The sequence below is a fragment of the Haliaeetus albicilla genome, chromosome 22, assembly GCF_947461875.1.
Source record: "Haliaeetus albicilla chromosome 22, bHalAlb1.1, whole genome shotgun sequence".
Taxonomy (NCBI): Eukaryota; Metazoa; Chordata; class Aves; order Accipitriformes; family Accipitridae; genus Haliaeetus; species Haliaeetus albicilla.
The window spans coordinates 19519664-19546133 of record NC_091504.1 but is presented as its reverse complement, the minus strand read 5'-3'; the positions used below and the strand labels follow the sequence as shown (position 1 = coordinate 19546133).

Genomic DNA, 26470 nt, shown 5'->3' with positions numbered 1-26470 from the left:
ACCCCATTGAGAAATACCTTATGTCGTCAGCATGGCCAGTTCTACCAGGGCAAGATGTAGTGCAGCACTGTGAGTGACATCATTTGACTCTAACTGGTTCAGTAGAACTACAAATTGTAGTCATATTCTTAGTATTTTTAAGCTGAACTTCACCGCACAAGTTACCTGAAACATGTCTAGGATCTTTAGAATTTTACAGACTAATCACTTGCCAGACAAAGATGTTATTATGGAAGTACCGGATGTGGAGAGAGATTTCGGCGGGGGGGTGGGGGGGGTGGAAATTAAAAAAAAAAAAAAAAAAAAAAAAAAATCAGGATTTGCTAAGGACAAAGGTTACTCAAAGAAGGTTTGCCTGCCTCAAGCACAATAGATTTCTCCTTTCTGGAAGCATTCTGCCAGCCAGCCAAAACAACTCAGAATAACTTACATGTAAAATATTCCAATTAATTTACAGATAAATTAATATTTTACATGACAGAATGTGTCAAGACAGAAACTGTTCCCCATTATTAATCCCACCACAATCTGCAAGATTTTTTTTTCCCACAGAAAGAGATACAAAAGAATACATTGTTCACAGGTGATTTAAAATAAACTCTTTAAGTAGTTTCAAGAATACAATTTAAAAAAAAAAATTAAATATGCCAATAGACTAATGCATATCTTCTCATTAAGAAGCGTATCTCAGTTAAAAATAAACAAAACAGCAAAGGTGATTTTCCTTCCTATATTTGAAAGCTAACAAGTTTAATGATACATCATCTTCATGCCGAAAGAAGAGCCAAGATAGCACAGGCTACTGGTAATGAAACAAAATCTTATCTTTAGGTCACCAGTTAAATCACTGACAAGCTCAATACATGCTTAACAGACTCTAACAACTGATACGGCTTCAGTCTATCTGGGGCTGTAAACATACTCCTCATCACAATACCCAAGTACTCAGTTGGTGGTCTTGATTTTTTTCCTTAGCCTTAAGCAACCAGAAACACGGATGAACACAAAGCAAAGGGGCCAAAATCAAGCAAGACTGAGTGTTCACAATCAGGTCACAACAGTTGTGGTCTCCGTCATCTCTGTGATCTTCTGTCCCCTTATAGTAAAGCCTGAATTGAAGTTCTATAAGGCAAATTTTTGAATAATTTATGTTTATACTCAAAATCTTTTGATCCTGAATACAGACTTCTTTTCTGAACAACAAATTCATACTTGTAAAGCTAGCTGTTCTATATGGCCTTAAGCTATCTTAACAAGGACTTCTTGCCTTTTGCAAGTTCTACAGCTCACTTTGAGGTTTTAGAATAGTCAGTAACTAGGGGAAAAAAATAAAAAACTAAGCCATATTTGTCTTTGTGACAAATTTGAAATCCTGCAATTATGTAACCTCAATGCCAGATTTTCTATCTGTCTAGCTGAAAGAAAGGCTAATGAGAAAAAGGATTCTCATCCAAAGTATTGTCAACTGTAAAAATCATCTGTAACTGCAGGAACATCTTAAACCTTTAATAATCTTGGGAGATTAACTTCTCCATATATGAAAATCAGGATTTATCTCCATGAAACTGCTTTCTTTGTAGGAGTATGAGTTTGTAAGGTTTTAAATGGACATTGCTTTATAGACCACTGTAGGCCTAAACGGACAAGATACCGCAAAACATACCAGATCCATCTGTCCAAGGCTTACTTGGACAGTTTGTTAGTTAAAAAACAAAACCAAAACACAGACACACCCAAATCCCACCCTCGTGACATTGTCATGCTGTATCTCTTTGACCTGCAAAGTCTTTTCAGTACTTGTTTCAAGCTTTGTTCTATTTTACTTCTTTCAGAACAGTTTTCTAAGTGTCTGCCTTCTTGGAGGCAGCCTGTCAGCTATGGGGCCATAAATGCTGATGCTATGCAGGCCTTTGGAATACCATGCCTGGGAGCAAGTGAAAAGGAAGTAGAATAGCCATTGCATTTAATGTGCACGTTTGAAAAAAGACAACTTTGATAGGTCATAATTGTACTACACAAGGACAGCTTGCTGATTTATTTGATATTTAGCTAGGGAAGAAAGGGCAAGAGAGAAGTAAGGGGGTGAGATAATGTTTAGCCAAAAAAGCTCATCTATTATCACGGCATCTACAGATGTCCTTGATTTTAAAGGATTCCTGCAACATTTAAACTTTTGGTTCTGGTGGGGAGGTAAAAAGGTCAACTACTGTAAAATCATCTGATATTTGTCTAAAGATAAAAAAATTGATTATGAAACTATTTTTTTTAAGGCTAATAGTTTTGATCTGTAGGTGAATTGTTCTTTAACAGTCAGAAAATAAATTTGAGTTTTTCCTGGCCACTTGGGTGCTCCTGTGTATAACCTAACATTAACAATAATCCAGTGACTTACATCCACCTAAAAAGTAAGCATCAACAGTTCAACCAGCACCAACAGCATGCCCTAGGCTTTGCAGAATCCAGCAACAAGCATAAACCCTTGAACACCTCCTGTCCCAAAACTTTACCTAAGCCACGGCCCAGTGATTAATACCCACCCAAGTAAAGTGTTCTTCTAGGCCAATGGCAGCCCTTGTCCAGCTGTGAGCTTCCCATGCTCCAGTAATGTACTTCAAGCCATCTATTCTGAAAGCTAATCGAAGCACACTTTAAAAAAATCTAGTTGTAACTATAGCCTACAGGCCCCATGCTGGGTGTTTTGGGCCATAAAATAAAACCGAATTCTAGGGCCCTTCTCAGAACCAGCACATATTCTAACTCTATGGGCCTTCAACCAAAATTATGAAGAAACATAGTTATCCAGGATCTGCTGTCCCAAATCGTAAACCCAACTCCGAACTTAATTCTGGTATTAATCATATACAGTATGTACAGTGAAAGACGCACAACCTTGGACTAGCCACAAGCCATTACTCCCCACTGATAGAGCCTACAGCCCATGAACAAGCCTTACAAGATGTAGCAATAAGGCCAACTCCTAAGTTTCTTACCTGAGTAATATCCTTTCCTGTTATTTCAGCCAAACTCAGATATTAACCAGATTTCTGCAGACCACACCTATGCAGGAGCTAATATTTGCCTTAGAAACATCAGTGTACATTCTAGTCTTATAGTGTTTGCAAGATGCAACAGTACATTCAGCTCTTCTGGCACCACTGTTGCCCTAGACTTTAACCTCAACTTTAGTCCCACCCAAACCCTAGCACAACCCTGTCTTCCAGTTCCATAAAAGAAATAACCTATAAGACCCCAGTCTCTGTCGCTGCTAATCTTAATTACAGCCCTGTGGATTTGCCGGATTCAACATTAAACTGAGGTCTTCAAACTGTTGTCTGAAAATAGATGTAGCACCTAACAACTATGAACTGTGATCTGGCAAAGCAGAAATATCAATATTTTGACTAACAAATTATACGTTCATAGATCTTTCAGCCTTCATAGTGACTTCTAAATATTAACTAACCATCAGAACAGTGCCACAGGGATAGATCTTTGCAGAACAGTTTTATGACTAAACACAGAATCCAAGTATTCCCTCATGCTTCTTTCATTCTAAGAGTGAATCTGATGAATTTGAAGTTATATGTATATTTAAATGTTTAACTATTATCATTCTATATAATTTTTGGAAACAGATTCCTATATACACACATGTGCATACAGATGAAAAATAATCCCCAAACAAAACTAGTAGTATTGTACAAGTTCTTAGCTCTTACATAATAAGATTTTAATGATTTATTCTTCTGGAGAAATTGCCTTTATCCGTTTTAAACAGACTAAACGCAAAGTAATTTCAGCTATAGAAAAAGATGAGGAGACAGACAGAGGGTACGGTCATGGTCATGCAACACCAAATAACTTCAAACTTCACCAATCTTTGTGGGTGAGCTTTTAGTTAAGGATTTCTGTGGTTTCAACCTAATAGCAAGACAAATAATTATGGCTCTGTTCAGACAAAGCATCATATCAATAGTAAAAATCAGAAACACAACAAAATATTAAACCAGCTCATTGTTTACCTTTTCTTTAAGGTGCTGAGAACATGGTATCGCCATTACTGTCACCAAAACTTTCATTAGCTGGAAGCTAATTTCTTTGCAGTCTTCCTGGCATACTTCAATCAATGCTTGTACACAATAAAGCAACTGCTCCATATAAAAGACCTATTTTTTAATAAAAGCATAAATTTATTATGTTTTATTAGAAAAATGTAACATTATTTTTAAAGGAGAGATATGGGAAATGACAATAATAAAATCTGAGCACTGTATAATCCCCTAAACTGGTAACATACTGATAATTTCCTGTTAGTTCTTTTGATTACCTACATTCTTCTTTTTATAGAATACAAGATAATCTTCCTCCCACACTGTTTGTATTTACCTTGTCCTGTTAACAAAATAAATGACTTTGCTCTTTTTCACACAATTGGTCCACTGTGAATAAAAACATCAAAGCATTTCACATTCTGAAGTGCAATTTGTTAGTTAAGAACATATTTGTTACAACTTTTTCAAATATTCCGTGTTTGACTATTTTGAATGGAACAATAATGGTTAAATACATAAACCAAGAAAACCTGAGCATCTCCTTTTATCTTAGCCCATTCTCATTCGATGCAACATAACACATTACCTTGATTCAACTGATATAGCAGTTGAAGTCAACATTGTTAGAAGTTACTGCAAACTAACTGACATGATAAAGTTCATCAGACATTCAATGAAGTTGTCAGATTACACTGAACGAACAGAAGGGGCCATAGTCACAAATTTACTTCTGAAAAATAAAGCAAGTCTAGGAAAAAGTCTAGGAATAGGTTAGCTATAAATGCTATTAATCTCATGGACATGGTCAATCCTTAGCTAAACAGTGTCTATGCAGCGTTTGCTATTAAAATAGAGAAAGATTGTTTTCCAACGCCAAAGGCTAGAACAATACCATCAAATGCTTCAGCTGCAGATGAATGCGTCTGCTGTATCTAATGCCAAATTGAAGTGGTAAGCTTAAGACCTCATAGTAATCTTGCAGATATACTTCAGGGGATTGTTATTTGAACAATCAGGTTATAGTGCTTCCAGTTATGTGAGTTCCTAATCACCACAGGCTTCATGGAGATTAAGGTTAATTACTGCATCACTGGTACATATTCCATTAGGGAAGAAACCTAATGAGGGAAGAACTTCAAACGTATTTCTTACATTGACTTGAAAAGACAATTATGCTAGATTCAGTCATGAATAACTGTTTTAAAGGGAAGTCTGCATCCAACATGAAGTCAGTTTTCTGAAGGCACAGCACTGGCCCTTTTTTGGTCATCTTAAGAGCAGAGGCCTGGTGGAATGAAAGCTAGAATTCCATTTGTGAGGGAAATTGTAGGGATTCTTCCTGTGCATCCCTAACAGATCTGTTTCCACATCTGAGCAACTGAAGGGGGGAAAAAAAATCCTGGAAGTTAAAAATCTCCATTCCACACTGAAAAGAATCTCTCACCTCCTTATATAGCAATTGATGAACATTCTTCAAATGCTAAAATGAAAATGGTCTTCAGGCTCAGCTGTTAGTTAAGGGTACACTTGAAAGCAAATTTCTAATTTATAAAGGTCTTCCTCCTAGATTCTCACTTAAAGACTTAAAGAGAAGTGACCAGGCCCAACAGTTTACAAAGCACGCTCCTAAACATACACGTAAGAGCACTGGTACCTTTGTTTTAAAGTGGAGAATAATAATAATGATAAAAACCAAAAATAATTAAGAGGGAATCTTTCTTGGGAAACCTGACATGCCAATTACAATGGACTGTGAAAAGTTTTTGATCATTTTTACTGATGAGGATCAAAATACATGATCTTGTTTGGATTGTGAACACAAGGCATGTCAAAACATGGGTTAAATTCTGCCTCTGGATCAGCCAAGGTAGTCCTCTATTAGTACCGTACATACCAAACAGCTTCTCCTCTCCCTGTCATGCCTTTTCATTTTCCTCCCAGCATCTGAAGCTTTTTACAGCAGTTCTCAAACTTGAGCCCACATCTGCTGAGACAATGGACTGCTAGCAAGTTTTGGGGAACAGCAGATTTGACTAGGAGACTACAACATGGCCCAGGGAGGATAGCGAAGCTCCTGTTTTGTCTCAGACACATGTCCACAACTATATCCTGAGATAGGGTGAGGTAGATGTGCAAGGGAGGGATAGGAATGGGAGCATTCAGGGAGAACAAGGGAAAAAAATAAGTTGAGAACACCACAGTCTAAAACTTTGGTCTGCTGTGTATTTTCCAGTTAGCCTTACCTCTTCAGATCGTTGACAAACTCCAGCTTGTGACAGTGTGTTGCCAAGATCAGTCAAATGAGGCTGTAAGATTTCTTTGGGGCTACCTCGAATCACAGCAGTTAGAACCATTATACAAGATGGCTTAGGTGTCTTCTCAAAGGCTGATGTGATTAATCTCAACGACACCTTAGGGCTGACAAACGTTCCAATCAATTCTGCCGCTTTCACACACTGAAAAAAAGAACAGGAATAACTTGAGGATTTTCCTGAAAACACAGAGACCATTCAACATATCACGGGCTTTTTCTTTTTATGATTCCAGCTGTTATTTTAAATGCTTCAGCAGTTGCCTTGTAGGACTTTTCCACTCACTCAGTAATGATTATATGCATGAAGAAATTTTCTTGACATGTGTTCAGCAAGCACATAATAAGGCATGCAAGCACTCTTCTCAGCATCAGACAAACTTCCATGAGAAAGTAATGCACAGAAATGAAGTGTAAAACTCTCAGTGTAATAAAGTCACCAGTTTAGAATAACCAGATTTAGTGGTTTAGCATTTTGTCCTGCAAATGCTGCTCTGACACATGCTCTTAATGCACCCACCACCCATCTATTAAAAGCAAGAACAATGAAACCCAGAAAGAGGAATTTTTTTGTTATTGTACTATACTTTGACACTGACATTACAGGTCTGGTTTAGTGTGGAAGCACTGCCATGGAGGAACTGCCCACTGCTTTCAACCTCTTACTTCTCTAACTGAAAAGGCTTAAATTACTATGCATTCCCCATGATACTCACACTCTTTGATCCCATCTCTGCCTAGCAGACATATCAGTATGTTGTATTCCACATGAAACACCATCACACCAGAGCTCACTCCCTGACTGATGCCCAATATTTACAATCAGGTGCATGAATAAAAATATAGTCAACTACTGCACCATTACCTGTGCAACACGAACATTTCTTCCTAACCCATTTATTTAATGGCTGGCTCATTTCCCCAAACATGTAAGCTTATTTCCCTTTGTATATAATTTTTAGTCTAGTGATTTAGCCATGGATTTTAACTGCACTTAATTAATACCTGAACCATCCTATTTTTTTTTTTAAGTCTCAATGGAAGCATGCAGCCATGAATTCTGTAGTTTAAATCTGCACTATATATAGCTATTTCTTGTCACAAGGGTGAAGACTCAAAACAGTTATAACATACTCTATGTAGATGTGAACCCTGTCCTCCTTGCCATAGAGAAAGAAAAAGACTTAGTGCTCTGAAAACTGGAAAAAGACAATACAATTAAACAGTTCAAAAATACGAATTGATACATTTATATGGATCAATTTATCTACTCATTTTAACAGGTGAAAAAGGACAAAAAGAAAATTAAAAAAAAAGAAAAAAGGGTAAGAGACCATCTGGTCTTTTATACATCACCTTTGGTATTATTAGGCTGGAGAAAGACATGTACATTTTCCACGTTGGTGGCTGCTCTGAAATGGGTTCTACAGTGACAAACAATAGAGGAGATAATCACAGTACCCTGAGAAGCAGCATCACTAAGGACATAAAAGGCATTCACAAATAGAAGTTGCTGAATCTTAAATTTTGGCACAAGGAAGAGTAAAATTAAATACAGAAACATCTAACTGGGAAATAAATCCCTTGGAAGTACCTGTGAGAAGATTAGTGGTTGAATTCTAAGAAAGAGACAATATGGTCAAAAAAAGGCAAGGGAAAAAAACTAAAGGCAAGGGAAAAAAACTATGTGTTGCTTGAACACATACTTTTGAATTTATATTTATAGCAACAAGCACTAGATAGGAAATTTGATGAGAACAGCAGTGCTGCATGGGTTTATTCTTCTAATTATTTAAGTTTTCTTATATATTTTATACCAGCACTGAGTAACTTGAAAAGCTGCATAACCACAGTGGCATATCTCTTACTTCAATCCCGGGACATTGATTTTCTAAGGCCTGTATACCCCTTTTTGAAACAACGAGATGTCTTCTGACAGTATTCCAGGTTTACTTCTGTCTACTATTGATTGGTGTGTGACTGGCTTAGTTTACAAGCTCAATCTCACTGTAAAGCAATATGGCGTAAAGGTCAGATGCTGGTTCTGAAATGGGGGTGGAATATCTAGAAGGGGATAACAGAGTAGGAATTGGGGGAGGGGAAGAACAACTCAGGAAAAATTAAGGGAGAGAGACAAGTAGTACTAAGAAAGACTAAAGACAACAACAAATTGCAGGAAAAAAAAAAAGACGAAAAAGGATAATTTCAGAAATGGATTTCATGATCTGCACAGCTCAACTGATAGCAGGAACTTAAAGAAAAGCCTGATTTAGGAAATCAACTTTTCTGACATTGGTTGGACTACTTGCATCCAGTAGGCAGAACACATTCTTCCAATTTCCCAAAGCAATAAAATTTGTAGCTCTAAAGTAAGTTACGTGGATTATTTTTTTTTTGTTATACATATGTTCCCTTCCTTGTATAGAAATACGAACAGAAGATTTTATCTTAAAATTGTAAAAACATTTGTATCAGCTGTCTATCTTCTGCTAAATTTATGCCTTCAGCTATATCTGTTTTATTGATTTATTGTTGATCAAAGTGTTGAGAGCATCAATACTAATACTAATTATACCTCACAAAAACACATTAAAAAAAAAGGCATTTTACAAGCATTAAGTCAAGTATTCAAACATTGAATATGGATATCACATGGAATAAACATACCTCAATATTTGATCAGAATTATGGTTGAATTATGCAGCAGGGAGAGATAAGTGAAATTAACTTGAAAGGGCACGACCTACACTTTTTTTTTTTTTTTAATTGAATTTGTTGCTGCAAGGCTTTTATACTTTAATCCACTGCTTATGATTTTTAGAGAGATCATTATCAATGCTTCATGGGGTTGGCATATAAACTAAACAGTACTTAAATAACTTTACTATTGGTCTTCATACCAGTAATACAAGAATACATTTATTTTAACATATTAAGAGAGTAAGCGTCCTGGTTTCAGCTGGAATAGAGTTAATTTTCTTTCTAGTAGCTGGTATAGTGTTATGTTTTGGATTTAGTATGAGAAGAATGTTGATAACGCACTGATGTCTTCAGTTGTTGCTAAGTAGCGTTTATACCAAATCAAGGATTTTTCAGCTTCTGATGCCCAGCCAACAAGAAGGCTGGAGGGGCACAAGAAGTTGGGAGGGGGCACAGCCAGGGCAGCTGACCCAAACCTGACCCAAGGGGTATTCCATACCATGTCCATGTCATGCCCAGTATATAAACTGGGGGAGTTGGCCTGGGGGGTGGGATCGCTGCTTAGGAACTGACTGGGCATTGGTCAGCAAGTGGTGAGCAATTGCATTGTGCATCACTTGTTTTGTATATTCAAATCCTTTTATTATTGTCATTTTATTATTGTTATTATTATAATTATTATTTTCTTCCTTTCTGTCCTATTAAACTACCTTTATCTCAACCCATGAGTTTTACTTTTTTTCTTCCCGATTCTCTCCTCCATCCCACTGGGTAGGGGGGAGTGAGTGAGCGGCTGCATGGTGCTTAGTTGCTGGCTGGGGTTAAACCACGACAGTAAGTATAATGTTCATATGTTTTTAACATCCATAAAAACCTGAGCCTGATCCTTCAGTCATGGGCAATTTCCAGTGACCTAAGGTAAGGTCAACTGTCAGAAGATGGACTCGGGACTCTAAGGATAGGGACTTTATTCAGTGTACAATAGATACTTAAAAAGATTAAACTTACATTTTTAACCACATCGCTTTCTTCATCCAAGCATGCCTGGTATAAAGTTCTAAGCAGTAGCTCCATGTGTTGTGTTATGTGATCCTCTGCATGTAGCAATAACGTATACAGAAGCTGGGATGCTTTTATTCTTGTGCTTTCAACCCAGTCTGTTATATCATGACAGAGACCCGGAAGAATTTTGGAGAGGTTTCTTGACACAAGTTCCCGACAACCTAGTCCTGGTCGAGTCACTAGAAAAAAACAAACAAACAAGCAAAAACAAAACAAAAAGAAGTATCAAAGGAAAAGCCAATGCACATTAATCTTTAGAAAATTTTAAATGCTCCAAGGTAGGAGCTATGGGTGTCTGCTTCAGCATGGAAAAAAAATGTCAAATGCTGCTGAGGAATTTACCTGCGCAAGTTGCATTAAAACTAATGCATTAATGCATTAATATGTATTGCAGAATTTAAACTCCTCACAGCTCTCTGAATATTTACATATTTATTACTGGATGGTGATTTAGATTACATGTTTTAAAATGTTTACAGAGGGGAAAGAGAAAGAGAACTTAAACGAATATGGGACACCACCCACTTCGGAAAACACAGCTTAATAATTTCCTTTTACTATTTATAGCAACACAAATCCCATTAAAAAAATAAACTGAAACACACAACACAGAGATAAAATGGAAGAAAGACTTTTGCATGCAAACGTTGTGGTATCACCGAGTTAAATATAATTTGGAGGGGGAAAGAAAGGTAGAAGTCACAAATAGTACAGGGGACATGAACTGCAGTAAAAAAGACAATGTCAGTTGTGCCCGCTAAAGGAAAAGGTTAAAAATGTATCTAGAAAATTAAAAGTAGAAAGGGTACTATGACTTGTACAAGTGCTGTGCAATAGATCAGGCCAAGCAAATTGATAGCATTTTAAAAATCGCAGCTATTATATGATCTCTTTGCTATGGCCTTTTCAGAAAAAGGGCTCACTGATGTGTCTCTTCAATCTTTGTCCGCTTTTTATATTAAATAACACATTTCAAAATAGTATGAAAGATTATGCAGGAGTTGGTGGGGGGATTTTTTTTTTTAGATTGAATTTAATTTGTAAAGACCTTGTGGAAAAGTGGGGTTTTGTTGTTATCTTTTGTTTTTAAGGAAAACCCCGAAGTGTTATAAATACATATTCCCTACCTCAATAAAAGATGCTGACTTCTAGAGAACTAATAAACTTACCTTCCTCAACAAATACTTACTGTCCTGTCTTGCTAATCATCAAATTTACATTTTAGCTCATTTATAAATGACTGAGACTCAGAGAAGCAATTTGACCAATACCACAAGCAACTATCAAACCTCCATTTCTGTACTTTACTCATAAAGCTATGACAGCGCTTTCCAAAGAACGGCAATAAACTTTTTAGTGACTTTCTCCACAGCCAGATTTTTTTTTTCCTTTACTTTGTACGTGCTTATACAAACAAAATCTGAAAAGTTGTTCTCTGAGAACCACCATCTTATAATTGCCACACGCTATGTTCACATACTGTTTTAAGAATTAAACATTATTCATTATGAGGTGTCAAAAAACATTGACTGTGCGAGTGCATTTTTCATTTCTGGTACAGAGTTCTCTTGTAAAGGCTCAGAAAGGAAATGACTGAGTTGTCTCAGGACATTTTCCTACATTGGCCCGTGTAACTACAAATGTTAAAAGGAAAACAGACTAAAGTAAATGGTCTGAAGAATACAAAAGGCTTATAGAAACGCCTACGAAATACCTAGAGTGGGGGGGGCAGGGAGAAATTCAAGCATCAGGACACGAATTACTGCTTCTTTTGTCAATGGAGGATAACATTTTGGATTATGAAAACTGACAATGAATAGCAAAAGGTCAAATAAAGAAATCAACTTGAGACAGCAAATACAAACTGGCATCCTATTCAACCCGAGGCAGAATTTTGTTTAAAGAATTTGGACCATCCTTTATCAGCAGCTCCTTCATTTCAGATGTTCAAATGCAGGCATTTATCCCTGTAGCTACTCCTGTCAAAGACTTCCCTGCTATAAACTGTCTGCACCTGTATCCTAAGGCAATGACTGCTGTTACTCAATGGAAAGCTATTTGGTTGGTTGGATGACACCAGGTATGAGGTCTAACTCTACTCTTCCTCTGACCTGCAATATCTGTCATCGTGAGATCAAAGCACAGGGGGGCTCATATGTCAGGTCCATTATCTTAACAGTTGGACAAAGACAGGCAAGTAAAATGTACTATAAACTCACAGTTGTAAAAAGATATTCCAGTACATTAAATAAGTCAGAAGAAAGGGCAACAAAGTGTTAAAATACATCTTTACCATATTAAAAAAAAAAAATACAAATGTTTGTGGAGGGGAATGACACACATAATAACAACTCACCCATATACAGTCTGTGGCAGGACACCACAAATTATTACTTGAAACTAAGGTATACTAGCATCTCTGATAAAGTTTCTTATCTGTAAGATTAAGTAGCCAATCATTCTTTCCTCTCATTTTTCTTCTCTTTTGTCACATAAAGCCTGACTGTTAATAAGACATACAATTTGGAAGTAAAGATAAGCAGCAGGAAATTATATCTTAAAGTCACTGTTAATTTGGGACTCAAGTCCAAAATTATCAGGTTATTTCTTTAAAATATTCTTTAGTTGTGTGTGTGTGTGTGTGTGTGTGTGTACGCATGTCACATTCAAGCCTTAACTGCATCATTCTACCAAGCAAGATGCAGGAAAAGTCAATTAATTGCAGGGCTGGAAAGTTGCCCAAATTCATTGAGCATATTTATTGTTCCAAGAAGATTATTTCAGAGTACATGTCATTTAATTATGAAGTAATTGATAGGTGTCCCTTTCTAAAAAAAACCCCCAAAAAACAAAAGAACAAACCCAAACAACAAAACAGTGTACATACACACAAAACCCAACACACACCTAGAGAAAACTGAACAAGATAACAATATTAGCGACATAAATGGTAACAACTTTTTCAAGGACTAGCATGTGAAGCCCTTTATGACCTTCACTATATCATGGGTCATTGCAAAATAAGTGACTGGAGCTTAGACACTCAACTTCATTAGTTTATGCGTGTTAAAAAATTCTCTGACTGCCAAAAAAAAAAAAAAGTTTCTGCCATCACTAGTGGAAGTAAAAGCATTCTTTACCATTTACAAACCCCTGAGGTAGTATTATATATAAAATAAGGAAGAAAGAAAAAAAAATTGGAAAGGATAACAGATCAACTTGCCCGTTTTCAAAGCTAAACAGTTCTGTCAAACCAGTCACCATTATGAAGTGCTTCCCCTTTCATTCAAGCATTACTGAGTAAAACAACTTTAAAGGGGGTTAAAAAAAAAAAAAAAGTGTAATTTCAAAGAAGAAAGGACTCCGGAAGCCACCGTCATGGAAAGGATTTTGCTGCTGGGTATTCTGTGATGTGATTGTCACGTAGGCACAAGTCAAGCATGAACCTGTTCTTTCACACCAAAAGAGTTTTTGTTCTGTTAAATATGAGTATAGAAATCAATAAATGACCCATTTAAACCTTCTCTCTTACAAACACCCATATGCATATTTTTAAACATTAACTTTATGAACCTGAGACAGGAAGCAAGCTTCAAGCTACTGCAAACATAACGTTTTAAAGCTACCTATAAATGGTACTAAAAAGTAATCTAACCGTGCTGCATATCTTGTTTTTGTGTATAATAAAGGAAATTATTGTTTCTATTCCCGCATTCTTCATGTACACTGGCAGATTTTAGTTAGCATCCCAGTGTCTCACAAAGACATCTGAAATCATTTCACTGCAAATTTTTCTTTCATACCAATTCTGTCGATCACTAATGCTGTGTCTAGTTCTTATTATTCAGGGACTCAGCTCACAGGTTCTTCAGCCCTGCCTTCCTTTCTGGTCAACTCTATGCCCATTCTCCACCTGGCTGTTGGCTAATGGAGAACTTTCTGCTGCTTCTGCAGCACTACTTTACCTGTTTTTCAGCACAAGCATTTTCATTTACTCTTTCTCCAAAATACACTTTGGGATTAATGGAAAAAATGAATGTAGTTACTGAACAAATGTTTTTTTAAATTTAAAATAAATAATTTAAATAATTTTATATATGCTATGTATTTTAATATATATATATGCTACCCCTATACATTAAGTAATATTACAACTTATAATGAATATTACACATCCTGCTCTGCTGTCATTACTGCACTGCAGCTCTCAGGATTATTCAGGAAGTAAAAACCACTTTCAGTGCAACACTTACCTCCTTTGGGATAATGAGATGGTGAAACACTAAAATCGATCTTATCCTTCAGATCTTCTTCATTCTCTTTCTCCCACTGCAAGCCTATCTTTTCCCAATAAGTCCAAGCCAGTTTCCTAGACATAAAATAAAGAGTTTTATACCATCATGCCCCCAAAAGAAAAACATTTTAAAATGAGACTTCTAGAAAATCTGACTTCTTAAATTCAGCTGGAAGGATGGGAAGTATTCCTGCCATTTAACCTAGGCATATAGTTGAGAGTTTGTACTTCTTTTGTACTCAGTGGACAGAGGTTACCGCTTCCAAAGGATAATTCTGTCTCTGTCTACTTCGTCTACTTACTTGAAGGTATCATAAAAGGGCAGTATAACAAAAGTTAATGAAGATAATGCTATCATTTCGGGTTTAAGAGAAAACAAACAAGCAAATGTGGTAATGTGGGTTTTTCTCCTTCAAGCAATACATCTATAAACACAGAAACATTTCCATGTATGACAACTATTTAGGGGGAACAAAAAAAGAAAAGAAAAAAAACCCAAAAAACGTGTTCTGCTTACGTATTTTCAGGAATTTCATCAGTAAAGCTGCCGAGTAATAAAGGGATCAACTTGTGAAAATAGGAGTATCTATCTTGTAGGTGCAACAACCATTCTCCAATGACAGTTGTTACAGCGTGCCGAACCTACATGGATACAAAAAGACTATTTTAAATGTGTCAGGAAAATACTAGGGAAAAAAAAAATTGCTTTCAGTATATAAGACTTGGTAAACTGCATCAAGAGTCTCAGAAGAAATTACAAGAACCCAGGATTTCCTCACTTGCAGCAAGCATCTTAAGTAACATGCAAGGTATCATGCTCCCTCTTGTGTTCTCACGCTGGCTTAGTTAAATCTTAGACTACTTGCTGCATAAAAGCACATCTCTGAGAGAAAGACAAGTTACAGATCTAACTCAGCAAACTAAATTTTCACGGTTAATATCTCTCTGAGAATGTAAGAAATGTACATTTCTCTGGAATTTGAAGCTTTCCAAGCACATCTCCAGAAGACAGTTTTCTCTGTTCACTATAAAGGAAGCCTAAACTAAATAATGTGAATACACCCACTCAATAATCAAAATATTTTAGTTATGATTAAGTTACACATTTTAAAATTACTGCCTCGGTTGCACCTTATAGGTGCAACCAAGGGACCAATACCATAAGTGTTTGTTAAGCACCTGAAAAGGCCATAGAATCAAGTCCCAGAGATTTGACAGAAGAATTGAAGACACCCATTAAAATAAAAAGGTGCCTACAAACTTCAACAGCCTGCAGAGTTAGACGGCAGCTAAATAGGTCACCAGCCTTGGTTTTGGATAGCTTTCAGTTGACAAAGCCTGTATGTGACATATTTACATATCTCAACTGAATGAACAAAACCTGAAAGTTGCGGGGGGTGAGGAAACACCAAAAAACCCACCCCAAAGCAGATTTAAAGTAAATCCAGGAGAAAAAAAAAGGCACACCTTGGGAATCTCATCAAACAATCGCTGGGCCAGATGAGACAGAACATCATCCACAGACTTTCCATTTCCAAACTGTATCACTGCTCCAGTAGCCTGAATTACATCAACACGAACTCTGTAGTGCTGGTGCGAAATTGTCTGCATTAAGGGTTTTATCAAAGATTCTGACTGCATATGGAAGTGCTCTGTTAGGGCAGAGAGACAGAAACTTCAGACGTGCCTTCCTCTACGCGGGTGACAGATCTTGAGCAACATGATATCCGTAACACTACGAACAGCGGCCTGATGAATATTGCCGCATTTATGCGGCATGCAAATTTAACTTTATACTATATTAAAGCCGAACACTAGCCCACATGCACTCCCCTAACCCCCTCCTCCCACCACTACCCACACGTTGTACGGCACAGCATCCATCCCTGGCATGGTTCTTCTCCAACAGATCCTCCAAGGCCTGCAAGGCGCACCTGTGCGGGTGTGTGCAACTTCTTCCCTCTCTTCCTCTCTCCTGGTTGCATCCCTGTAACTTCCTACTGGTCCCTACCTCAGCCCCTGTCCCCCCAGAAGACTGCAGGCTCACATCAGCCCACCGCGCCCCCCCTTTGCCCATCCCTAGGCCCCACCTGGCACGGCCTGGGCGCAGGCCACGGCACACCTGCAACTTTCACGCCTGACCTCGGCATAGTGGTCGAGGAGGGTGGCCTGGAGGATGCGGATAACGTCGGTGAGGTAGGGGCCCACGGAGGCCCCGCAGCGCTGCAGCAGGAGGCTCAGGAGCTGGACGAGGCCGAGGCGCAACTCCTCGCTGGGCTCAAAGCCCTGCGGCGGGCAGAGGCGCTGGGCCAGGGCCGGCAGGAGGACGGGCAGCGCCTCGCCGGGCCGGTCGCCGCGGCTGAGCCCGTGGCAGAGGAGCTGGAGGGCGAGCTCCCGGCACCGCTCCGCCGCGTCCCCCGCCAGGCAGCGCGCCAGCGGCCGCACCAGCTGCGCCCCGAAAACCTCCTGCACCACGGCGGCCGAGAGCGGCCGCTCCTGCACCTCGGCCCGGATAGCCTCCAGCGCCCGCAGCCGAGCCGCCCGGCCGCAGTCGGGCTCCCGCAGGCAGCTCAGGGGCCGGCTCAAGGCCTGCGCCACTTCGGCCGCCCCGGCCGCCGCCATGTTCCGCCGTCGCCACGGAAGTGCGGCGGCGTTGCTAAGGACGCGCGAGGCTTTTACGACGGCGGGCGAGCGCTTTACGGCGAGGCCGAGCTGTGCGGGGCCGGGTTGGTCCTGCCCGCGACAGGGCGGGAGGGGACGGCCCCGCTGCGGCCGTGTCTGCGCCGCTCTGAGGGGACGCCGCGGGCCCCACAGCAAGGCACCGAGGCGGCAGGGCGGTAGTTTCAGCAGGTACGATAGCTACCAGCAAGAGAGGGGCCCGTTGTTCGCATCACGCGGGGAGAAAGGGACGCTAAACCTGAGAGAAACCCGCGGGTAGAAGGACTGAGGGGAAAGGCGAAGCGACCCGGCCCACCACAGCGCAGCACACCTGCTGGGGATGAGGGTGTTACCGTGTGGAAACTTTCACGTGTAACACGCTATTGGCATTGCTTTTCCCTTCTCTGTTTTTCTCCGGAGGGATCAATACTGCAGGGGCACCGGTTTCTGCAACAGCTTTACACAATTTTTAGTGTTCATTTGTATTACTTAATGTGTATAGATACTGTGCTTGTATTGTGCTTACACATCCTTTACACAACGTAACTTTTGTGTGCTATTCTGGTGACTGTGCAATCAACGCCCATCAAACAGAAAAGGTTGTTGGGGTCTTTTCCTTGACTAATCATACTCAGTTTAAAGTGCAATAAACTGCAGAACTAATTCATATTATCCTTTTAAAATAGCCTTGTATTTACCAGCATGGAGTTTATTCTCTTGTTATGCTGCTCCTAGCTTGACTGCGAACCTTTGGGGTCCTTATTCACCTTTTATTCTGTGGGAGCTGCGACCATGAATTCCCTGTGAACAGAGGAAGTATTACCGTCCGTTGGAGCACTGCTGGCAGCGCATGCCGTCACCTGGCCCAGCAAAGGCGCTGGCCTGTGGCCGAGTCCCAGCTGCAGCCACGCTCCTCACGGGCCTTGCAGAGAGGTGCTCCTGGGTGTGATGGCTTTGCTTTAAATACCCAAGCGACCGAGCTGGTGAGCTGCCCTGCCCAGCCCTTCCAGAGCTCTGGGGTGCAACAGGCCTGGCAGCTTGTGTGCCACAGAGAGCACTGGGGCTGCCGTGCTCCTGCCTTGACTCACCAGCCCGTCCCTCATGGCCAGGCCTATCCTTTGTGGCCAGCCCATCCTTCATTTCGTGGCCAGGCCATCATCCTTCATGGTCAGGCCACCTTTTACGGCCAGCCCGTTCTTCCTGGCCAGGCCACGTTTCATGGCCAGGCCATCCTTTATGGCCAGCCCGTCCTTTGTGGCCAGGCCATTGTCCTTCATGGTCAGGCCACCTTTTATGGCCAGGCCATCCTTCATGGCCAGCCCGATCTTCCTAGCCAGGTCACATTTCATGGCCAGCCCATCCTTTGTGGCCAGGCCACCTTTCATGGCCAGCCCGTCCTTCTTAGCCAGGCCCATCCTTCGTGGCCAGCCTGTCCTTCATGGCCAGGCCACCTTTCACAGCCAGCCAGGCCATCCTTCATGGCCAGCCCATTCTTCCTGGCCAGGCCACCCTTCCTGGCCAGCCCGTTCTTCCTGGCCAGGTCACGTTTCATGGCCAGCCCATCCTTTGTGGCCAGGCCACCTTTCATGGCCAGCCCGTCCTTCTTAGCCAGGCCCGTCCTTCGTGGCCAGCCTGTCCTTCATGGCCAGGCCATCATCCTTCACAGTCAGGCCACCTTTCACGGCCAGCCTGTCCTTTGTAGCCAGGCCATCCTTCATGGCCAGCCTGTTCTTCCTGGCCAGGCCACCCTTCCTGGCCAGCCCCTTCTTCCTGGCCAGGTCACGTTTCATGGCCAGCCCATCCTTCATGGCCAGGATATTGTCCACGGCCAGCCCATTCTTTGTGGCCAGGCCACCTTTCATGGCCAGCCCATCCTTTGTGACCAGGCTGTTGTCCTTCGTGTCCAGGCCGTCCCCTGTGGTGAGGCTTATCCTTCGTGGCCAAGCCCATCCTGCACGGCCAGGCCGTTGTCCTGCACGGCCAGGCCGTTGTCCTTCGCGGCCATCCCGTCCTTCGTGGCCGGGCCTGTCCTTCAAGGCCAGCCCGTCCTCAGCGCGGCGGCGGGGCCGGCCGTGCGGCGCGGCGCGGTGCGGTGCGGTGCGGGTCGGGTCCGTGCCGCCTCTCCCGCGGAGGCGGCGGGAAGGCCGCGCCCGCCGGTGAGTGACGGCGGCGGGACTTCCTGCGGGCGAGCGGCGGCGGGGCCGGAGCCTTTGTGCGGGAGCGGCGGGGTGCGGGGGGGGGGTAGGGGGTCCCCGCGGCGCCCCGCGGCCCCGGGCGGGCAGCGAGGGGAGGAGGAGGAGGCGGCGGCGGCGGCTGCAGTGCGGATACCGGCGGGGGAGCCCCTTCCTCCGCCTCCACCGCCGGGGAAGGAGAGAGGAGCCGCCGCCGCTCAGCCGGCCCCAGCCACCCAGGTATTTACCGGCCCTCTCCGTTCCCGGTGGCCCCGCGCTCCCCCCCGCGGAGCCCGGCGGGGGTGGGCAGGGAAGGGGCCGATCCGCCAGCCCGGGCCCGGGGGATGCGCTGCCTCCGGCACCGGGGGACGCCCGGCCGGGCCCGGGGTGGGGGGGGGCTCTCCCGCCTCCCGGGGCCTGCCCCGCTGTCGGGGCCGGGGTCGGGGTCGTCCCGGCCGCCGTGCCCGGCTCCCCGCCGCCCCCCCGCTCAGCCTCTGCCGCCCCCGGGGTGCCGGCGTCCCGGGTAGGGGCGGCGGGGAGGCCGGTGTAAAAGCTGGCCTCGCGGTTTTTGGTTTCTAATGGAGCCGTCATATGCTGGCCGGGGGAAATAAAGAGGGGTTTGGGGTTGTTTCCCCCCCCCCCCCCCAGTTACCAAACTTCCCTTTGGGCCACTCTGCCCCCTCCTCCCCATCTCCCCCGGGACCGGAATGGGTCGTTCGCTGTGAACGGGGGAGATGTTAAAATTTACCAAAAATCCTTCTGTTGCGGAAAACGGGGTTTCTGGTGACGGGCAAGGAGTCCCCAAGGGGATAGGAAAGCAAGGCTTTACGCCGTCATTTAATAGCTGTCTTTGAAACTCGTGGCCTTGTACAATTAATCACACCGTTATTTCCAAAGGTTGACTGCCGTCTGGGAGGTAAAATGCTCTTTTTGTACTTACTGCTATGTTGGTCGTACAAAGATGACATGGTTCAGCATTTCCACCTACAGCCCCAGAACATTAAAACGTTCAGAATCGATAGCTCTTGAATAGGCAACAGGCAATATTAAAATATCTTTGCTCCTCCAGATCTCTCTGACAAAGGATTTGGGAACTGCCTCTTATCTCTTTCTTGCACCATTTTCTTACCTAGGTCTGTTTTCTGTTTACAAGCCTGAAGATGGCTGCTGCTGCTTCTTCCTGCAATGTGGAAGAAGATGAGAGCCTGAAGGGATGTGAACTCTATGTTCAGAAGCACAACATCCAGCAGATTTTGAAAGAGTGCATTGTAAACCTTTGCATAGCAAAGCCAGACCGACCCATGAAGTTCCTCAGAGAACACTTTGAAAAATTAGAAAAGGTCAGTGATTTCCAGGTGACTTACAATTTTCGATTTTTAAAATGAAAAAGGTTGTTTAAAAAGTTTCAAATATTTTGGTACATATTTCCTTTTAAATTTCAAATTATCGGGCTACTGTTAAAAAACAGGCTGGTAGAAGAAAAAACCCAAGCCTTTATTTGCTGGTCTACTATAATATTGGCTATTGTATAGAATTTTTTGTGCGTAACACCAAAATTATAGTTTCTCATCGAACTGTACTTGTTAAAAATGACCCAAAATGTTACGAGCATACTTTGTGTTATGTTACATGGTGTCCTGAGCTCTGATCTATGGCAAGAACCTGCCTGCAAGAGCAAAAGATGCTGTTCCCTCTTTATTCCAGTGCCAGGTGATGTGGTTTTACCGTCCCCTAAAACTGAACAAAATCAGGGAATCAGCAAGTTCTGAAAATCATTGAACACTTTGCCATTTGATTACGCTGCTCTCGCCCATCTGCATTGCTTATCCCAGGATCCTCCAAGAGAGACTTCACATACTGTGACTGTCTTCAAAAGCAGCGTAGAGGCAGAAACAGTTTAAAACATTCTCAGACAAATTCTTACTAAAGCCTATGGATGCCTTTTGCAGGAATGGCATGTTGTGTGAGCACAACTTTTCTCTGGGGATGGGGTTTCTCCAGAAATAAATGGGAGCACAGGGCTGCAAGTTGTTGGTTAGTCCTCAGTCTGCCAGAGACTTTATTTGTATACTTAGTTTAAGAAGAGGATTATTCACTTTTTTGGAAGGATATGTCGGAAGTTTGTAGGCTTCAGATACTGGTTTTATGTAGGTTTTTCCTTCTAGAGACAGAATTTTGTAAGGACAGAGCAAGAACAATGATAACTAGTGAATAATACATAGAGCTGATATATTACAGGTGATACAAACATTTTATACATCTCATTGTCTGCTTTTCTGATAAATTTTTGTATAGGTGAGTATATGCCAAATTTGTGTAGCTTTACAAAAATGCAAATCTTGCATTTTGGTGGAAGCCCAGTAAGAGTGTCTGGAACATCAGGAATGGGTAGGAAGTACAAGACGTTTTTTAATTGTAATGCTTGTTATTTAAAAAAAAAATAATCTTAGTTCTGCATATTCTAAACTTCTGAGAGCCAAGACCCATTTTGAGAGAGTGAAATCTCTTGAATTTCCTTTACCGTGTTATGAATTATCATCTGTGTTAATGTGTGCAACTCTGGACTTCCTGGCAAGAAGGATAAAGACCATTTTTGCAAAAAATGTTAAAATATGCTGTAGTATTTTAGGCTATTCTCCATAGCTAGTGGGATTACTTGAGGAGTTCTATTGGGGAGTTTGGCTTTATTGATCTAAACACAGTACACAGAATTGAGACAGGAAGTCAGTTCCTACCCTTGAGAAATTATATATTCTTTCATGTAATCTCCTGTTATTTCCCAGAGAACAGCAGATACCAGAATCCTGTAGTAGGGTATAGATCAGGATGCAAACACAGAAGCTGGTGGATATCACTTGTCTCAAAATGAAAGGAGATGATTTAGAATCAACCAGTCTCAAGGCATCAAATTCAGCGAATATCATGCTTAGTACAGAAGGAAAAAATCTTGCCACTGACTATGTAGAGCAGTCTGGAAGCTAAGCCTGTGGAGTCTAAGGGCTTTAGGATGCTTCTGGAGATTTCCAGCACTGTAGTTCTTGTTCCTACAGCAGTTTGACTTCTTTGCCCAGGCATCTCCAAGGACTATCTTGATATGAATTGCACTGTGGAGGATTTTCTGCTGTAGGGTAGTATTTTGACTTGATCGGTTGCATACTAACAGTTGAAGGAAGGCTTGTAAAGATAAAGAAATCATTTCAATAAGTTCTATCCTGTTTTTAGAAGACATTTGTCATATGTAAGTACTTTGAAGAATCTTAATGGAATTGTGAATTTAGCAATTGCCTGTTAGATTTTTGTATGTGAATAAGCAATACACTGATATGGCACGTTTGCTATTAGCTCCTTTAATCTTTGTCTTGTGCAGGGAGAGGAGTGAAAATCTTTGCGTTTAAGCACGATTTTCTAAACAAAGTCATGCATTTTTCCACCAAAGTGTGGTATTTTGGTTTTTTTTTCCAAACTCATTAAAATAGACAACACGTTCCACTGAAGTAGAATAACAGTTTATCTGTCAAAAAATCATGTGGGCAGTTTAGAGATAAAGTGTGGGATATTTTTCAAGGGGTTAAAAAAGGAGCTTATGGAAAATGTGTAGAGCTCGATCCACATCAATGTACTGGAGCTACCTCAAAGGTGAATACAAAAATAAAGTTTATTTCGTTTTGCTAATTCTTAACTACATCTCATAAAATCAACTCAGAAGTGAAAGATTTATTATCATATGCAAGATCAGACCAGATCATAAATGCTTTTCACCTTAATTCTGATGACATCAGAGTTAGGTCCATTGCCTTCAGCCTACATCTGTACTGCTAAATGAAAAAGGGCCAGGGGCTAACCCCTGACCCCACGACACTAACTGGCCCAAATATAATTCTTAGGTCTAACACGTCTAGGAGCAGGTTTGTTTTGGCAGGAGTCAGTAAGAGCGGCTCAGAACAGAGCCAGGGAATGAGCTAATAGTTGAGGGATGTGGACTGTCTTGGGCTAGTATTCATGTCCATGGCTGGGCCATTTTTTATTTCACAGTATAGACACGGCCTGAGAGGGCTGTAAAGTGAGAACATGAATAAATAATTAGGAAGAAAGTGCTGGAGATTGAGGTTTGACATTTGATTCTGTAGTCATCATTTTCATCTGGAGAAGTGCCAAGGTTAGAAAGAAAAGCCTGATGACTTTTTAAGTTTGCAGCTTATTTATGTCAAGTATAGTATTAAAAAACGTAACTATGAAAATAATTGTAGATATGTTTCTGTTCACTTAGTATTGACAGGACCTGCTTGTCTTAAGATGCCCATAATTGCTGGGAATCAGCCTAAGTTTCTATATTCTGAAGGTTGCAAGTCAGTTTTCATATGCTGTGACCTACGAACTTCAAGGTGACATGTACTCTGATTATGTTAACAGTTACTTTGTAAAAATCTCTTAACATTCCATGCAGGACAGAAGAGATTTGAAATCAGTTTAGATACCTGAGATTTTAAAAAAATATGTAAAGTTCTCTTTTGAATAATTTGTTTTACATTTCCCTGTGACTGTATAGAACACTTTGTTGGTGGATGGGGTGAGGAAAACCTTTCCCTTAGGGGTATTAACTGGGTTTTTTAGAGCAGGGGAATAGATGTTAGCTAAGAAACTCTGGCACTATTTTAATAGCTGTAATTAGGTCCTGTTTACTTGAGGACTAAAGAAGGCATAGCAGAAAAGACAGGGAACCCATCTTTTATCTCCAGTTCTTACCTTATGTAAAAAAGTTAATTACTAAGAAGTTACAGGCAAAGCCTTGTATTTTCAGCTATACTGAGACTGCAAAACTTTCATTAGTGTCAGGCTGTTTAGTGCTGTGATTATATGATCAAAGGTGGAGTTGTCTTGCCAGGCTAAGCTAGACTGTTGTTCAGCGGAAAAAAAAATTGTTATAAAGAGTAGAACTAATGAAGAAAATGACGCAGAAGAAGGGGAAGCAGCAGGAACCTGCAGGATATTTTCAGGCATTACCAAGTAGTTTGCTGAAGCCATTTTGCATGCAGTGTGTTTCAGAGCAGTGGCTTTGCTGGCTGAGCAAGGTGGTCTTTGCTGATCCCTTCTTAACCTGAGGTCTCTCCTGGTCTGTTCTATTGCCCTGCGCACATACAAGAAATACTCTCTTGCACATACTGAACTTACTGTCTTGGATTCCTGTGGATTGGCAGTGGTTTTATGGACCCAGGCTGATGCTGCATGTCTCCAGGTACCATCCAAAAAGAGAGTTTTAGGAAAACCTGGACTATAACCTCTGTAATTAAATCAAGGAAAATGACATTATCTGCGTAGCTCCACCTGGTGATGTTAGACAGTATTGCACGCAGACCTGGTCAGAAAAATAAATGCATTTGTGTGACAGGTTTGCTGTAAACTAGCACTGAAAAAGAAGTGTGTAGTAAACTACAAATTCATTCACTGTTGGTAAAATAGAGTTTATTTATTTATCATAAAGAGTTTCAGAACCAAAGGTATTTGAGCATCAAAATTTGAACATCAGGCTTTTCTACTGCAACAGTAGTCTCTCCCAGTATTACATTTTGTCACAACAAGAAATTTTTCAGTCAAGAGTTTCTGCCAGAACCTGTCCAAAACAATTAAATTCATTCTTATAAGTACAGGTGATTATGTGAAGTATAACTCCTTTGTTTAAAAGAAGCTGAGGAGAGATTATGGATTGGAAGGAAAATCCTACAGAGGAAAAACTATCGAAAAAATGCATTAACTAAGCAGTTTGATAAAGACTAATACAACAAATATTTCTGTATCTTTCAAAGCTTGCAAAGCAGTCGAGCGGTATCTGCTCGGTGGTCAGAAATTTTGCTAAAGCATGTGGGAACATACCTGAGCTCACTAAGACGCTGATAGCAATGCAGTGATGGGAGCACCGGTGCCCTTGCTGTGTGAGTCTAGTTCCGAGTAGGCTTGGGCAGCCTCTGCTCCTGCCTCTGATACCAGTACTGGAGAGAGCTGGATGAAAATCAGCTCATGTTGGACTTCTGTCATTGCCATAGTCAGCCACAGGCAGTGTTATAAGAGGTGACAGTTTTCTTGGAACAGGTAAAGGAAAAACGAGGTGAATTTTTAAAACTCCTCAGGCAAGCTTTCCTAAATGCAGGAGGTTTAGGGAAGGGTGGAGGGTGAAGGGGATAAGAGCAGAAAGAGAAAAAAAGCTTTTTCCTAAGAAATAAAATTGGTTATAAGTGAAGCTGTGCTTTTACCAGCTAGTGCAGAACACCTTAGAGCATTGCTGAGCTCCCTGGTTACTTTGTACGTCTACAAGTGTGAGACGCTTTCCTGTTCACAGAGTCAAAAACTAACAGCAGTGGAGTGCAGTGATGGAAGGAAAGGGAACTCAGTCTGGATGTTGTCTTTGTTTCACATCTCAAGCTATCATGTTTTACATTCACCAAGATACTTAATCCATGTTAATCTTTAAGCATCTGAGTGGCTTTAAAGAAACAGGTTCATACTTAGGTTTAAACACATGAATGAAATACCTTGCCAAATTCATGTAAGGTTAAAAATGGTGCTGGGTCAGGCACTGTCTGATGACAGATTTCACTAGATCACAACAGACTTTGGGAAAGCTCTTGATACTAGTGGGCCTTTACAGCTAGGAACAGGTACATACACATATTTGCCCCCAGCTGACTGCAGCCTATTATAGGCTCCCAAACAGATATAGGGGCCTTCAAGCCTTATTTTACTAATTGATTTTTGAAAAAAAATCTTAAATCGTGTCTGTGTTGGAGTCTGTGGCTGCAGAACTGGCTGATCACCTACCCTCCTGTTTGTCTGCAGCTCAGCAAATCCCTCACTAATCTTTTGAGAGGCCAGTTGGACTGCATAGCAACTTGCCTCAGACAAGGTAAAACTCCACATTCAGGGATGTGAACGTTTTGAGGCTGTACTGCTGCAATTCCTCCTTATTTTCTCTGTTTTACAGTTGTGAGAGCATTGGGCAAAGCGCTCTGACAGCTACCGACCCTTTCCATTACAACTGATTGCTTAGCCAAGGTGAGGCAGTAGCTTTTCTGGAAGGCAATGAATTCTTTTCAAAATTATTTCCTTTTATTCTCTTTCAGCTGTAGGAGGTGACTTGAGGAGCAGAGGTAGCTAAGCCTTTTCTGTCTTCTCACAGTAATTATTTTAAACTGAGGGGCATCAAATAGGAATGATAGCAAGGAGAAAGGCT

At 41.4% G+C, this 26470-nt stretch overlaps 2 protein-coding genes across 6 annotated transcripts in view; one reads left to right on the top strand and one right to left on the bottom strand.

Annotated features, from left to right (window-relative positions):
- DNAAF5 (dynein axonemal assembly factor 5) overlaps positions 1-17077 on the bottom strand; it is a 31479-nt gene extending 14402 nt beyond the window's left edge. The window contains exons 1-7 of the mRNA XM_069810187.1: positions 16510-17077; positions 15887-16071; positions 14937-15061; positions 14379-14494; positions 10072-10304; positions 6296-6508; positions 4023-4166 (exon numbers count right to left, since the gene is read on the bottom strand). Coding sequence (XP_069666288.1) covers positions 4023-4166; positions 6296-6508; positions 10072-10304; positions 14379-14494; positions 14937-15061; positions 15887-16071; positions 16510-17041 — 1548 coding nt within the window. The 5' untranslated portion in view covers positions 17042-17077. The remainder of the gene's footprint in view (positions 1-4022; positions 4167-6295; positions 6509-10071; positions 10305-14378; positions 14495-14936; positions 15062-15886; positions 16072-16509) is intronic.
- A 75-nt stretch (positions 17078-17152) lies between these two features.
- PRKAR1B (protein kinase cAMP-dependent type I regulatory subunit beta) overlaps positions 17153-26470 on the top strand; it is a 110405-nt gene continuing 101087 nt past the window's right edge. Inside the window, exons 1-2 of one of the 5 annotated variants that reach the window (XM_069810189.1) lie at positions 17153-17269; positions 20382-20588. In XM_069810189.1, the coding sequence (XP_069666290.1) occupies positions 20409-20588 (180 nt within the window). In that variant the 5' untranslated portion in view covers positions 17153-17269; positions 20382-20408. Of the gene's footprint in view, positions 17270-19105; positions 19234-19353; positions 19489-20381; positions 20589-26470 lie in introns of those variants that run through there. The other 4 variants (XM_069810193.1, XM_069810191.1, XM_069810188.1 and 1 more) reach the window with 4 other exon arrangements.